This window comes from Sorex fumeus, unplaced genomic scaffold, assembly GCF_029834395.1.
Source record: "Sorex fumeus unplaced genomic scaffold, SorFum_2.1 ptg000008l, whole genome shotgun sequence".
Lineage (NCBI taxonomy): Eukaryota > Metazoa > Chordata > Mammalia > Eulipotyphla > Soricidae > Sorex > Sorex fumeus.
In genome coordinates, this window is record NW_026606065.1 from 29,572,042 (window position 1) to 29,588,526 (window position 16,485).

The 16,485-nt window shown below is 48.9% G+C and overlaps 1 protein-coding gene across 1 annotated transcript in view; it reads right to left on the reverse strand.

Moving 5' to 3' along the window:
- Nucleotides 1-16,485, reverse strand: part of PCCA (propionyl-CoA carboxylase subunit alpha) — a 274,548-nt gene that overhangs the window by 155,690 nt on the left and 102,373 nt on the right. The window contains exons 10-12 of the mRNA XM_056109803.1: nt 9,824-9,926; nt 5,397-5,491; nt 3,278-3,428 (exon numbers count right to left, since the gene is read on the reverse strand). Coding sequence (XP_055965778.1) covers nt 3,278-3,428; nt 5,397-5,491; nt 9,824-9,926 — 349 coding nt within the window. The remainder of the gene's footprint in view (nt 1-3,277; nt 3,429-5,396; nt 5,492-9,823; nt 9,927-16,485) is intronic.

Consider the following 16,485-nt stretch of genomic DNA (forward strand, 5'->3'; position numbering starts at 1 on the left):
GATCTCCAAGCCTACCCGGATTTGGGCCGAGCATCCTCCACCCAGATCCTCCAAATTCCAGTAGGCGGGGGTCACACCCACCAACTGGGCCCCTGGTGCCGTGTAATCCCATCAGTGGCCAAGACTCAGAGACTATAAAAATCAGATGTCTGAACCGCGCGGCCGCATTTGCAGCGGCGCGACATTTTATTATTACATCTTATTATCTCATTCCTACTTTGGACAAACTGGCAGGCTACCGAATGTAGCCTGCCCACATGGCAGAGTCTGGCAAACTCCCTGTGGCGTACCCAATATGCCAAATACCAGTAACAATGATGGGTCTCATTCTCCTAAAGAGCCTTGAATATAATCTCAGGGCTAGGATGAAGGAGACGTTACTGGGGCCTGCTCGAGGCAATCGACGACTAACAGGATGATTTGTGATTTGTGATTTTGTGATCAACTTTTGGAGATTACACACCAAAAACCACCATGGGAAAACCATAGAAAAGCTCTGAGTTGGAATAAATGAGCCAAAAATAAATAATAAAACAAAACAGAAATAAAGCACCCTTAAAGTGCTATTTGTTAATTTTCCACATTCTGATAAATATCCCAGCAAAACGATCTGGAATCTCTTGGGTCTGGCATAAATACAATTTTTTTTACCGCCTCAAATTGCCTTCAGAATCATATTACAAGCTATTACTCAGTTCGTGACATAACGAAGTCTTCATTTTAATCGAGAACATGATTTCCCAGCTAATTATCAAATTAGTCACACTTAGTTGCAAAGATTCTTAATCCAAATCAAATTAATCTCCCAAATACAAACTATGGCTTCTAAAGATGCTCAGAACAATAGAATGCAGACAAAAAAAGGTGATTTTAAGTGGGTGTATCATAAGTTTTGAATAACTACTGAGTTAGCACCTGTGCAAATTCTACGAATAGATATTAACCTTTCTCTTTGGGGGGGCGGGGGATTTAGGCCACAGCCAACAGTGCTCAGGGCTTACTTCTGGCTCTGTGCTCAGGAAATCACACACACACACAAAAAAACCTTTGACATCTATACATATAATATTTTAGGAAACAAGGTTACAGTAGTGATAACTTGAATGATCCTGCTGTGTGACACCTTTCCCACCATCCCTGTGGCCGAGACTCTCGACACTGTCTTATGTCACTTCTAGCCCACCTCTTCCTTTCCTCCCTCCCCCATTTAGTTGAGCATTTTGTGCCCAAAAGCCAAGGGTCTGGCGAGCCCATCAGTACTGCCCATTCCCTTTCCCTATCACTGCATGTCCCACAGATGAGTGAGACCCCAGCTGTCTGTCCTTCGCCTCTGACTTATTCCACTTAACGCAGCACCCTCCAGCTCTAGCAAGTTGCAGCAAGTTGCAAGGTTCCATCTTTCCTTACAGCTGTATGACGTTCCAGTCACACAGAGACCCAATGAATGCCTTTCTTCCTTCCCCTGCCGAGGGACGTTTCAGCCTATCCTGGCTAAGATGCCATGAACATCAGATCTTTCTGAGTTAATGTTCGGGTGTAACTGGGGTACAGTCTGAGCAGTGAAATTGCAGGGTTACAGGAGAGCTCTCCTTTTAGTTTTTCTTCTGCTTTTTTCACTTCAGGGTTTTCAGTGAGGCAGTAGGAGCCTGCCAAACAGTGCTCAGGAGAGAAGCAGACAGTCAAAGACGAGCACAAGCCGATACCCTGATTTCAGAGTGCTCTTCTCACACAGGACAGAATCTTTTCCTCTTGGTTTGGGGGAGAAAAAAATCTTTTCCAATTTGTGATCATTAGTCATGGCAGCCCTAGAACTGGACACAAACCACATGCAAGGAGAAACAGGCCAAATGTCCCAGAAACTGTAGAGGGAGTTAGGGTCTGCGGGGAGAAACCAGGGGCGGTAAGACATTTCCACTGGCTGCAGGGTCTGGAGAGAGGGAACGGTGAGCAGCACGGGGGCTCAGGCCCAGCACACGCATGCAACTGACCCCAGGTCCACCCCCGGTGCTACATGGTCCCTGAAGCTCCCCACATTGGCCGAGAATCACCGGGAGGGCTCCCTGGCCTCCAGAACATCACTTAGGAGGCTCCAGAAATTAAAAAAAAAAAAGTTACAAAGATGAGACAAAATTATCTAGGCTGCCTGGGTATGCCTGATTCAAAGCAAGAACTGCACAGAAAAGCAAGGAGGCGTCTCTCACACAGCCAACAGCAGAGCTATAAGAAAGCGGGTGGCTGGGGGTGAGAAGGGCCAGCGACGGGAGGTCCAGGCCTCTAATGTGAACTTCGCTGCATGGCGATCCGTGATCAGGGCAGCTCTGTAGGGCCAGTCACAGTTCTGGCAGGGGCAAAGGGAAGGCAGGACCCGAACTGAGAACAGCAAGTTAGAAGTTCCAGGGAGAGCCTCCCCACTATCCCCAACGCCCCCCCACACACACACGCACACTCACTCACATACATGTACACAAACATACATACACACATACTTACACTCACAAATATTCACACACTCACACACTAACACATACACAACATATACATACACACTCACACATCACATATACTCACACACACATATACATACACTCTCATACATACACATACTCACACACACATACACATACACATACATATACTCATATATACACTCAAATACATGAACACACATACACACACTCACACACATTCTCACACACACATACACTCACATTCAACAGAGCCACTCCTAAGGGCAGCCCTGGCTCCCTTCTGTAGCAGTTTCCCTTCAGGGACCTCAAACCTAGAGCTCGAGAGGATTCAAGAAAACCAGCCAGAGCAAAATTCCCAACATAAAGTACAAAGTGACACAGTCAGGGACCATTAAAAGAACTTGAGATTCAGGGGGTCGGAGCAATAGCACAGTGGGGAGGGCACTTGCCTTGCATGTGGCCAACCCACGTTTGATCCACACATGGCCTCCCCTGAGTGCAGAGCCGGGAATAACCCCCGAGCATCGCCAAGCATTGCCCCCCCCCCCGAAAACAAACAAAAAAAAACCCCTGAGATTCAAAGAGGAAATCTTTACGTCACAGTTCAGGAAGTGGTTTTTGAGGAATACATGGATGAGTAAGGCCACAGGGAGCAGAAAGGACATGAACAGAGAGGGACGGAGAGGGGCAGAGAGGGGCAGAGAGGGGAGAAGAGGGGCGGAGAGGGGTAGAGAAGGGTGGAGAGGGATAGAGAGGAGCGGAAAGGGATGGAGAGGAATGGAGGGGGGCAGGGGGGGCGTTCCCATTACCTGGAGTCTCGTGTTCATCTCCAAGAAATAGAAGTTCTTCTTGGAGTCCACGAGGAACTCGACGGTGCCTGCAGAGCTGTACTTCACGGCCTTGGCCAGAGCGACCGCCTGCTCTCCCATTGCTCTTCGAGTCTCAGGGTCCAGAAACACGCTACAAGCACAGAAACATTTTTAAACCCGAATCAAGTGAGCTTCTGTGTGCAACGGAGAAAAACGTTACTGGTTGGCTCGGGTACGACTGCTAGTCTCACTCAGCAACGCAGGTTTCTATCTGCATGGAACACTCGTGGCATTAATGGGCATCACCTTAAAACACAGCATCTGGTGTGGGGTCCAACTGGCAGCTGAACCCTCCTCCTTAGACTGGCATCTTGGTTTATAAAATATACACAGAAACTGGCCGGGGAGATGGCACGAAGGCATGGAATGCAGATTCTGCATGTGGAGGGGAGGGGTCCAGGTAGAACCCCAGGACCACCAGGAGAAACCCCGAACACAGAAGCAGGAACCACCCCTGAGCATTGCTTGGCTAGGCCCCAGGATCAAAATAAAGAGCTAAGTCAAAGAGTGAATGATTAAATTTGCTGAAAGTTGCAAACTGGGTGAGCCTTGCCAACTAATAGAAAACTGGCACCCACTACTCATGAAGTTCTCTTTATTCACGGCAATACTTGCAAAGTTGCCCACTTCTTAAACTGTCATTATTATACCCCCGAACTGACACTCTCGGCATGTATGTTGTCATTAGTGACCAGCAGCAACAGAAAATCTGAGATTTCCAACATGCAGATTCCCTGCTCTGGGCAACCCAGCCCCAGCTGCCTTCTCGATTCAGCTCATGCTAAATCCGTGCCTGTTGCAGACTGAGTCTAGGGCCGCATGTTTTGTCTCTGGCTGGTGATTCCAGTGCTCAGGACGCCCTGAGCATGGTAACGGCTAGCCAGTGCTCCTAAGTACAGGACGCTGATAACCTCAGCACAGTCGAGATGCTGTGTTCAGGAAGATGCCACTCCCCAGCCCCCTGGGACCACAAGTCCAGCTCAAAGGAATCAATGGTATATGTTAAATAAGGGTTTCGGAGCCAGAGATATTCCTGCACTCTCTGCTGGCCCCTACAGGGGTTTTAAGCACTAGAGCATCACCTACTTCTCAAAAAACTAATATCAATAGGATCTGAGACTTCACCGTCATCTGTGATTAAAAATTTATTCATATCTGCAGCAACTGATTCCAGCAAGTATGGACACATTACAACAGCTACAGGGGCCAGGCTGATTAAAGCTCCAATCAGCCATGTCCCCTGGTGCCCAGTTAGTGAAGAGCAGGACTGGCACGCAGAAGGCAGTGCGGGCTTCACTCAGGCCTGGGGCTTGCGCCTGGCACGGAGATACGTAAAGCTATATACACTCAATCAGGGACTTCTATGTTGTTACTCTTTTAGTTTTGGGACCACACATGGCAGTGTTCAAAGGATGATGCTAAGTCAGATTAAACCCGGGCCTTCTACATGCAACGCGTGAGTTCAGCCTGTTGAACCTCTTCTGACACTTCATTGGTAACTTGGGGGTGGGAGGGAGACACACCTGGGGGTGCTCAGGGCTCACTCCTGGAGGGACTCAGGGGGCCCTCTGGGGTATCAGGGGTTGAATCTAGGTCAAGAACATGCAAGACAAGTGCCCTGCCTACTGTACTGTCTCTCTATCCCAAATTGGGGACATCAAAAACATATACAAATACCACCTGAGCACCCAGTGAGTGAGGAGAGCCTGGGAGAAGCTGCCCCAGCATGTGAGGGCTTGAGGGAACCCCAAGAAGCTCCAACAGGCCGAGGGTTTCCAAGGTGCACATCCCACAGACCACTTGATAAAGGGGCACCATCAACACCGGGACTTCTGCAGAGACCTGTCCCAAAGAGACGGGAAAGCAGGGGTCCAGAAAGCCCCATGCCCGGATGGAGGATGGACCTGGAGCCGCCAGCCCCTCACCATCCCCCACCCCCCACTCTGCAGCCTGACACCGTGGCCCCTGCTCCGGCCCCAGCAGCCCCCGGAGCTGATGCTGGTGGTCCTGGGGCCACACCGGCCAGCCCAGCTTGGCACCTTCACTGCCCCAGGCTCACCTGGGCGCCTCCTCCACCACTTTCTGATTCCTCCGCTGAATGGAACACTCTCTCTCATTGAGCCACAAAGCGTTTCCGTGTTTGTCACCTAAAACCTGGAAGGCAACAGCATAGCCATGAGAGGAAGCACGGCCCCTACAGGCCTCCCGCTCCCCCGGCCACTCCATGTGCCTGGAACACATGCTCGGACACACTCACACTTGCTCAGACATGCTAGCACATGCTCAGACATGCTCACACTTGCTCAGACACACTAGCACATGCTTGGACATGCTCACACTCAGATATGCTAGCACATGCTCAACACACATTCAGGCATGCTAGCACATGCTTGGACACCCTCACACTCGACACACTAGCAGATGTTCAGACACGTTCTCACCCAGATATACTAATACATGCTCAACACACTTGCTCAGACACGCTAGCACATGCTCAAACATAGTCACACTCACTTGGGCATGCTAGCACATGCTCAGACACGCTGACAGGCTTGGACAAGCTAGCACATGCACAAACACATGCACTCACTCAGACATGCCAGCACATGCTCTCACAAGCTTGCACTTGCTCAGACATGCTCACACATGCTTGCATGCACTAACCTCCGCCCCTCTTCCCCCAGGCTGCTCCACTCCAGACTCACTAGGACTCGCTTGAACACACTTTTACATTATCTCACAAAATCACACACTCAACACACGCGGCCACTGTGTGCTGGCGTTCAGAGAGAAAAGCCGTATTGACAACCGTGACACGTTGGATAAAGGACCCAAAGGACTGGGCCCCAGATTCCAGCCCCAGCACCACAGGAACAACCTCTGAGCACAGAGGCAGGAGTAGCCCCTAAGCACCGCACAGAAGCATTCAAAACTTTGTCAAAAAGACAAAGACAAAATCCTCAGTTTCCATCCCCAACACCGTGGGTCAAACTGCAGCATCCTCGTGTCTCCCCTGAGAAGGCTTACCGAGTGCTGAGGAGACACGGGCTCGAGGCGACAGCAGCCTGAGGAAGGGGGACCCCCTCTTCCCACTTCCGCAACCAATCACATGGCTATGGCGCAGGAAGGCCCGTTTCTTTACATCCCAGGGGAGCCAAGATGCTAGTTCACTTCCTGGGCTTTGTTTTTGCTATAGGGAAGTGATGAAATGTCTGAAGTTTATAGATATTATTATTTTTCCATTTGTAGCATAGGGAAATGAGTGGAGGTTGCCAGGTGATATAACACCCAGTAAAATTTAAATCTTAGGTAAATAACGGGAAAGGGTAATTTAAAAAACCTGTCCCAAATATGTCTGGAATACATTTGCAGTCATAAAAATGCACTGTTTATCTGAAATGCAAATTTAACGCATTATTGTAGCAGCTAAAGCTGGCGACCCTAAGAGAGACCCTTCGAGCTCCCTGCACGGAAGGCCGGGATGGAGGGCTGCACTTGTCTGTCTGCAGGATGAAAGAGTAGGTGTTCGTTACTAAAGACATACGCTACGCTCGGGGAGATAAACGCTGCTCTGGAAACCAGAGACTCGGCACTAATTTTAGCTCTGAACAGCCAGACTCCCTCCCTGAGTACGTCACTGTATTTTCTCCTGCGTTATAAATAGCAGGTACTATGCTGGGTTGGGGGGGATGTGAAATCATGATTGTAACAGACAAAGTAGCATCACACACAGACACACACACTCACTCACTCACTTGATCACAAAACTAATTCTTAGGAATGAGCCCTCAAAATTTGAAGAATTCGAGACAAGAAAGGCTTAGAGAAAGGAAATGCCGATGAGCAGGGCTTCCTCCCTGGGCCTCGGGAGGGTGGCGGCACGCAGGGCACCTGAAGGCGCTTTTGCTCAGGCTCAGCGCTCAACCACCAGGTGTGGCAGTTCTAGGAAGGTCCTAGCCATCCCTGGCACTGTGGCCTGGACCCTTGTGTCGGTGCTGGGTGACTCCGGGATTCCATGAGCACTATGTGAAAGGTACCCAACACGAAAACCAAATGTAGGGGGAATTATTTTTGTTTTGTTTGTTTGGGGGCCCCTCCAGCGGTGCTCACTCAGGGATCACGCCCAGAGGAACGCAGGGGACCACATGGGATGCCAGGGACCGAACCCAAATCAGACACATGCAAGGCCAGAGCCCTACCCGCTGTGCAATTTCTCCAGCTTAAGGGAGAAAATGTGCTCGTTTTGTTTGTTTGTATTTTTTTGAGGTAGCAACCAGCTCTCCTGGCGGGCTTGCAAGGCAAAGCAAATGCCCTCCCCACTCACTATCACTCTGGCTTCAGAAAAATGTTTAACTGTGACAAGCGCTCAAGGTTTTTTATTCTACTTAGCAAGGATGCAGCAGCCTCTGCCTCCGAGTAATAAAGACAATGAGCCAGAGTTCTCAGAAATAGTCCCCACGATTAGAACTAAGAATCAAGTTTGTGTTTCTCTCGAGTCCATGGCCTCCCAGTTCCACTTTGAGCCATACCCTAAGGTGCTCAGCTAAAATTCTGTGCCTGCTGAACCCAGTGAATAAAAGAGGAGACCGTATTACACTGTTCCAAAAAAGCACCTGTAGGGCGAAAGAGAGAAGGGAGGGGATCTGGAGGCACCAGGAGCTATTAAAGTGTACTCGGACCTGGGAAGAGGCTCTGCGCAGGGCACTGGGCTAAAGCGGGCAGAGCTGATGGCCGCACACGACTCAACTGAGCTGCACTAGCCGACCAAAGTCCCAACAGCTCTGCTCACTTCCTGCACGTGCCCCTTCTGGGGATTCTTGCAAGATTCCCTGGATTCCCATTCTCACTATGTGCGCTGTGGTGATCTGAGAGCCCTGATTTCCTGAGGTCGTGATACACTTGTGAGGGGGTACCACGGAATGTGGCAACAGTACTCCAGCCAGGTGTGCACACACAGCAGTTAACTCCGGCCATAAGTGCTAAGTACCACAAACTGTGGCACACAGCAGTTAATTTGGGCCAGGAGTGCTAAGTACCACAAACTGTGGCACACAGCAGTTAACTGCAGTCCTGAGTATTAAGTACCAAAAATTATGGCACGCAGCAGTTAACTCCAGCCATGAGTGTTAAGTACCACAAACTGTGGCACACCATGATTAACTCCAGTCACGCTTGCTGGGTTCCACCGACTGTGGCACACAGTGGTCAACCCAGTGTGAGTGACTGCTGGGTAAATTCAACTGCTTCACACACTTCCTGGCCCTTCCGGTCACTCTCCTGGCTGCCCAGAGTCCCCGATCCCTGAACCCTGACAAGACAGTGTGTGGCCCATTATCTGCAGGGGTCAGCAGCTACGTGGGCTGAGACAGCCCCCCTACCCCTTTCCAGAGAAGCTGGGACAGCAGCGAGGAAGCGGAGACAGATCAAAGGCCACTCTCCGGAGTCAGCTGGCCAGTTGTGAGTGCAAAGGGAAGAAAAGTGCTACTCCAATTACACAGATGTCCTTGGAGACACAATCTTATTTCTTACTTGAGATACAGTTTCAAAAACACATGTTGCTGCAATTTTAACTGACTGGTGCCACTTTTGTAGCCATGCTATGTCAAATTAGCTCTGAGTGAATCCTGTCAGAGAATCTCAGCCAAGTCCATCATCCTCTGTCTGATTTCGATACTTTCTTTTGCCTCTCCCAAGGTGTTGAACCCCATCATACTTTAGCAGCTGAACTAAAATACTTATCTGGGGCCAGAACAATGGTACAGTGGGTACGGTATTGGCCTGGCATGTGACCAACCAGGGTTCAATCCCTAGTACCCATATGGTCCCCCAAGTCCACCAGGAGTGATCCCTGAATACAGAGCCAGAAGACACCTCTGAGCACTGCTGGGTGTGACCCCCAAACTCAAAGATAAATAAATAAAAATGTAATAAAATGTCTATCTGAACTACCTGTCTATCATACATATTTCTCCTTTCACACTATTTCATTTTATCTTAAACATAGCTGGACAATTCATTCAAAACAGAAGAAAGTATTTCCAATAAGAAGAGGTGATTTTTTTTTCTTTAAAAAATTTTTTTAAACTGAATCCCCCCCCCCAAAAAAAAAAGGGCTGGAGCAATAGCACAGCGGGTAGTGTGTCTGCCTTGCACAAGGCCAACCTGGGTTTGATTCCCAGCATCCCATATGGTCCCCTGAGCACTGCCAGGAGTGATTCCTGAGTGCAGAGCCAGGAATAACCTCTGGGCATCACCAGGTATGACCCAAAAAGCAAATAAATAAATAAATAAATAAATAAATATTTAAAAATAAATAATAAACTGAATCCCTGTGAGATACACAGTTACAAATTTGCTCTTGACTGAATTTCAGACATACACTGTTTCAACACCCATCCCTTTACCAGTGTATCTTTCCCACCGCCAGGAAGACGTGATGTTATCCTAAAACCATAACAATCAGGAAACATATGAAGCTGGACCTACCTGGATTTCTATGTGGCGAGGGTTATCAATGAATTTTTCTATTAGCAGTCGGTCATCGCCAAAACTAGAAGCAGCTTCTTGAGATGAAAATCTAAAACCATCCCTGTAAAAGAAAACAGAAAAATCTAAGGACAAAGACACAACCCACAGTGTCAAGGAAAACCTGCTGTCTAGTGATGTTTAGTGCAGCCCGGGACAAGGCACAAAGGGTGGTAACACATTCCTGTGTGCAGGAGGTCCGGTTCAATCCCCTCCACCACTCGGTCCCCTGAGCAATACCAGATATACCCCAAAAACACGTAAGTGAAAGAAATACATAAATAAATCTTAAGAGTGGTTTACTTTGGGCCGGAGCTATAGTACAGCAGGTAGGGTGTTTGCCTTGCATGTGGCTGACCTGGGTTCAATCCCCAGCATCCCATATGGTCCCCCAGCACCGCCAGGGGTAATTCCTGAGTGCAGAGGCAGGAGTAACCCCTGAGTATCGCTGAGTGTGACCCAAAAAGAAAAAAGGAGAGTGGTTTGCTTCTTAAGGTAGTAGAGTGGAGAGGGCATCTGCCTTGCAAGCGGCCGACCCAGGTTCGATTCCTGGCATCCCATATCATCCCAGGAGGGGCTAGAGCCACAGTACAGCAAGTAGGGTGTTTGCCTTGTATGTGACTGACCCAGGTTCAATCCCTGGCATCCCATAGGATCCCCCGAGCACCATCAGGAGTAATTCCTGAGTGCAGAGCCAGGAGTAACTTCCAGGTGTGGCCCCAAAACAAACAAAAAGAATGTCTTGCTTCTGAACAAAGCACAGAGAAAGTCGCTTAATAGAAGAACAGTTAAATTCACTTTGGTTGGGCTGAAGCGCTTCTGCTTAGAGATGCTGTGGAGAGTTATTTCATCTCCCTGGTCCTAGATTTTATCAAGAGAGAAAAATGCCAGGACTGGCTGAAGAGAGAGTACAGTGAGTTGAGTATTTGCCTTGCAAGTCACCAACCATGATTTGATGCCCGGCATTGCATATGGTCCCCACCAGCAGTGGTTCCTGAGCACAGCTTCAGGAGCAAGCCCTGAGCACTGCCAGGTGTGGCCCAAAGTTTCCCTCCCCCAAAAGGAAGGAGAACGCCAGTGCTTTTCACAAAGTGTTAAAATGGAACATGCCATACAAACCTCATGAGTTTATTTCTTCAATCCCAACACAACTTATTTTCACAAATAAAAAACATAAACAGGGGCTGGAGAGATAGCACAGCGGGTAGGGCGTTTGCCTTGCACGCGGCCAACCCAGGTTCGATTCCCAGCATCCCATATGGTCCTCCGAGCACGGCCAGGAGTAATTCCTGAGTGCAGAGCCAGGAGTAACCCCTGTGCATCACCAGGTGTGACCCAAAAAGAAGAAAAAAAAACATAAACATGTACATTCACGTGACCCTTAGATTATGAAGTGTAGCTCCACACACACAGAGGGGCTGGAGAGATAACACGCAGGTCGCACAGGCCTGGCGTGTGGCCAACCTCACTTCAATTCTCAGTACCACATGCAGAGTCACATGACTACACATGTTTAAGGTTTTTATTTGTGAAAATAAGCAGCAGCAGGGGTCACTCCTGAGCACAGAGCCAGGTACGGTCCCTACCTCTCACCCCAAATGCACAGTGCCTACGTCGAGTCCGTAACTGGATCAGAACACTCACAAAGACAGTGTGTGAGAAGGAATGATCCTTGAGGAGTCTGAGGACTCTTTCTGATATCTCCAAACACACCGTTAAATGCAGCGTCCTATACACTCCCTGCAACTTTAGTAAACTTCTTTAAAACGGCTAAAACTTCCTGATTAACTGAAAGTGTTTCATTGGATTTTTTTTTTTTCATTTGGCTTTTGGGCCACATCTAGCAATGCTCAGAGGTTCCTCCTGGCTCTGCACTCAGGAATCACTCCTGGTGGTGCTCAGGAGACCATAAGGGATGCCGGGAATCAAACCCGGGTTGGTCACATGCAAGGCAAGTGGCTTACCTGGTATACTACCTCTCCGGCCTTGAAAATGTATAATTTTTGAAAATAAATTTGATGATTTCTTTACATTTCATTTCTAATTTTTAATAATTGAAATTCCTACCATTATGAAATAAAACTTACTAAATTCATACATTATGAAATGGGTTTTATCGGTCTATTAAAAACTCAGATGCGGCTCCCCAAAACCAAGAATATAATTCTCCAGACATTATATTCAGAATAACATTTAACTTAATTCACATGCAACTGCAGTTTCTAAATCTTCATACTCAACCCCTGTATTTAATGTACAACATTAAAATTCTTCCAATCCTTTCATTTACGAATCACAATATTAGAAATAACTCATTTGTGACTGTGCTTAAAAAATACAACATTGCAAATAAACACTGAGTGGAAGATAAATTTCAAAGCTTATTGCAAAAATTCCTTTTCCTCAGAGTTCTCAGGGAAAAGTATCGGTTTTCTTCGTCTTCCATTACGTTTTTGATTTAGTGGAATGGACTCAGATCTCAGGAGACGGAAACCTCAAAGAAACTACAGTACAATGAATCACTGTTTTCAATACCATAGGACCAACTTTTTATTAGACGGGATACAATGATTCACAAAGGAAAAACAGAACACTTTACAGGTTGTCTCTGCCGTAATGACGGAGAGGTTTCATTTTGCAGTCAAACCAAGCCCGCCAGAAACAAAATCAAGGTAGAAAGCATTACTAGCGTATTTTAGAGCTATTGAAAAATTGCATCAATAACATCACGTTACACTTGGTTCAAAATTCACTCAGTAAGTACTTGCTAATCATGAAACTCTGTGCTGAGGAATATTTAGCAGCTGGCTATTAAAAAAAATATATATATATATAGGAACTAGTCTGCCAGCCTCTAAAGCCTGAGGGTGGCGGGTGAGGGTCTGAAACTGCCCCTTCTCCATTCACAGCACAACATTTCATTCAAATCTGGACCAGGAAAAGAAAGCCGGGAGTGACCATCTGAACTGTTTGGGGAGACTTTCCACGGCAAGGCTCTAGCGTATTACAGCGGAACAAGCATGCTTCCAGTTGTTTGCTTATGTTGGGACCACAGTGGCCGCTGCTACTCCTGGTAGTTTGGTTTTTTTCTTTTTTCGGTTTATTTTTATGTCTTGGACCTCACCCTGCAGGACACAGGGGCTACTCCTCCTGGCATGATGCTTGGGAGACGTTGACATGCCGAGGATGGAACCCGGGTCTCCCGCCTCCAAAGCAAAGGCTCCAGCTCATGGTGCTCCTCTCTGCACTGGAGGCTCCTCTAAGAAGCTCCTCGCTTCCTCGTGATAGAGGGCGGCTCCTCAGAGTCCCCAGGATGCTGGGAGTGTGAGCTCACTGAGAGTGAAGGGACCAGGCAAGGGGGATGCTGGGAGTGTGAGCTCACTGGCAGTGAAGAGGCCAGGCGAGGGGGGCCCTGGGTGACTTCAGAAATGGACAGCTAAGCTGCCTGGGTCCAGGCTGCCCTTCCAGGGGGCAGAGCTGTCCACTGGCAGCAAGGCTAGACATCCCTCTTGGAAAGACAAAGCCCAGGAGAATGGAATGTGTGGGCTCAGGGCAGAGCTCAAAGGGACAAAGCACATGCCTGACATGTATGAGACCCTGAGTTTGATCCCCAGCACCGCAAGATCCCACTATGAGCTCTGGACCCAAGCTCTGAAACCTCAAAAGCCTGCCCGCCTCGGCCCATTTTCCACAGGAGCACCCTGGATCACCTGCTGGGAGTGACCCTGATGAAAATAATAATAATAATAATACAAATTCAAATGGAAAAGAGAATAGATTGTGCAAGAATAGGACTATGCATTATGTTTATGTTATGCAACAAGGGGGCTATATATTTGCCTGCACGCACACACATGTACACACACACACACACACACACACACACACACACACACCAAGGCAACCAGATCTAAAAAAACCATTCACACAGAAACATATGAAAATACCACAGACAGATGAGTTTCTAAATCCAAAAGAACACAGCCGAGCTGTGGAGAGAGGCCTCCAAGGAGAATGGAATTCAGTTAATACGCGCCTGCATCTAGGAAGCCACAGGCCCCATGCCCAACCTTAGCCCCAGCCTTAACCCCTCGGCATTTCTAAAGCCATCTTAACAAACGCCTGATTCACACACACCAACGTGAGTGCCAGGGAGGCTCAGAGCAACAACAATGCAACAACGAGCCATGGCTGGCATGGCCACCATGTGGATCCAGGCCTCCGTGAGTCCTGCCTGCCCCTTGCAGGGTGAAACGCTCTCCACAGTTCCGCCCGCACTGGTGAGGGCCATCATCAACGTTTTCCCCACAGCCTGTGACAGCAGCTTCCCAGCTGGGCATCGTGTCCCATCAATCACCAACAGGTGGCCAAAGGGAGCCTTGGGGCATGCCAGGGGTGTGGGTGCAGGTGGGGGTGCAGACTTGAAGAAGCACTGGATGCAAAGGCTCACACCTGGGCTGGCCACATGCAAGGCCAGCACCGTTGCCTCACCCTGTTCTGTCTCACCAGCCCCCGGAGCAGCCCCTGGGAACCTAAGTCACAAACTCGGCAACAGGTCCCTGCCTGAGACAGACAGAGAAGCACCTTCCCCTTTCCCTCCTGTGCAGGCTGAGCGTCCTCTAACGAAAGGCATGATGACTAGGAGATTGTAACAGCTCCGCGATTGTGACTTCGCTACTCCAAACCCTCCGACAGGGCCAGAGAGAGAGCAGAGGGCGTTAAAGGGTGCGACACGGCTATGGGGGACGCCAACTCCATGCTGCTGCCACTGCCTGGACCCCAACAACCCCGGGCACGGCTCCAAAACAGAACCTTCCAACTGCTCCTAGCCTCGCTGGGCTGGTGGACTTGCTCTTCCTCTCTGGCTCCTCCTCTCCCATCAGGGCCCACTGGCTGCTCCTGGAGCCTTCCTGAAGTCTCCAGGCTCCAGGACTCCCTACAGGATGAGCTTCAGGACCGGGCCACGCACAGGAACGTTCCTCCCACCCCTTCCATTCCTCCTCAGCCTTCCACTTCAGACCGGGACTCGCTTAGGTATGTGCCACTGTTCTTCCAGCCAGAAAAGAGTTTCTGGACCCAAAGTTCATGCCACAGAACCACGGAGCACAGGAACCTCTTCATACAGGCCAAAATGGCAGTGATGTAAATGCACAGTCAGGAAGAAGTGATGATGCTATGCATAAATGCATGACAGAGAAACTGCACAGGGAAAGTGTACAGGAATACAGGAATCAAGGGTTTTCAATAGCACAATGTGAATGGCTGGAGTGACAGCACAGCAGGGAGTGCTTTTTGCCTTGCACCTGGCCACCCTGGGCTCGGCATCCCATATGGACCCCGAACACTGCCAGGAGTAATTCCTGAGTGCAGAGCCAGGAGTAAGCCCTGAGCAATGCTGGGTGTGACCCAAAAAACAAACAAGCAAAATTTAAATGGTTTAATTAAAAAAAATTTTAGGGGGCTGGAGCGATAGCACAGCATGTAGGGCACTTGCCTTGCATGCGGCTGACCCAGGTTCAATCCCCAGCATCCCATAGGATACCCTGAGCACCAACAGGAGTAATTCCTGAGTGCAGAGCCAGGAGTAACCCCTGAGCATTGCCGGGTGTGATCCAAAAAGAAAAATAAATAAATAAAATTTTTTTAAAAAAAATTTAAAGCACAATTTGAAGCAGACGATTTGGTTCCTTACTCTTAATAAGCTCCAAGTCTACTAAATGATCTATGCGGGCCATACAATGCTGGAAGTAAGGCCCTGGGTGGGTGACAAGTCCCACACAGGCTACTACTGCCACAGTCATTGGCTGGATCCGAGAACATGCACATGGTCTGGGTCTGAGGCTGGCATGAGAGACGGGGCTTTTCCCAGTCCCAACCCATGATCACCAGCCTCCTCTGGGTATCTGTGAATCCGGGCGCTCACAGACGAGCCTTTCTGCACAGGCCCACACCCAGTGGCCATTGGAGCATCACCCCCAGGGCCCCAAGCATGCCAGACCTGTGCTCCACCACTGAGCCTCAGCCCCAGCCTCAGGATCCAGAAATTCAAAGATCAGCGACCCAGGAGCATGATTTCACTTCCCCGGAGAATATGGTCGTTTTGTCTGCCGCTACCCGGTGCTGTATTTCTGGAATCTAATACACTGCCTGGCCTCTCACAGAGCTGGGGATGGGAAACCTCCCCGCACCTCCCTGTTCTTTGGGAAGCCTGGCAGTCAACCCATGAACGCCTCTAGCGCTAGATAAGCTCATTCATCTGCCATGATCCAGAGACTCATAGATGAATCTCAAAGAATATAAGCTAGTTGCAAAGATGCTTCTGGACTCCCTTTCAGGCTCTGTTGTCCAGGGCATCCAAAGTCACCATCCAGTTACAAATTTAACTCCGGGGGATGGAACAATAGCACAGCAGGTAGAGCATTTGCCTTGCATGCAGCCGATCCAGGTTCGATTCCCAGCACCCCATATGGTCCCCTGAGCATCACCAGGAGTAATTACTGAGTGCATGAGCTAGGAGTAATCCCTGTGCATCACCAGGATGACCCAAAAAGAAAAAAAAAAATTAACTCCAGCTGTACACTCAATTCAAAATCTGAGAGGCTCCCTAAATCTACTCAGACTCA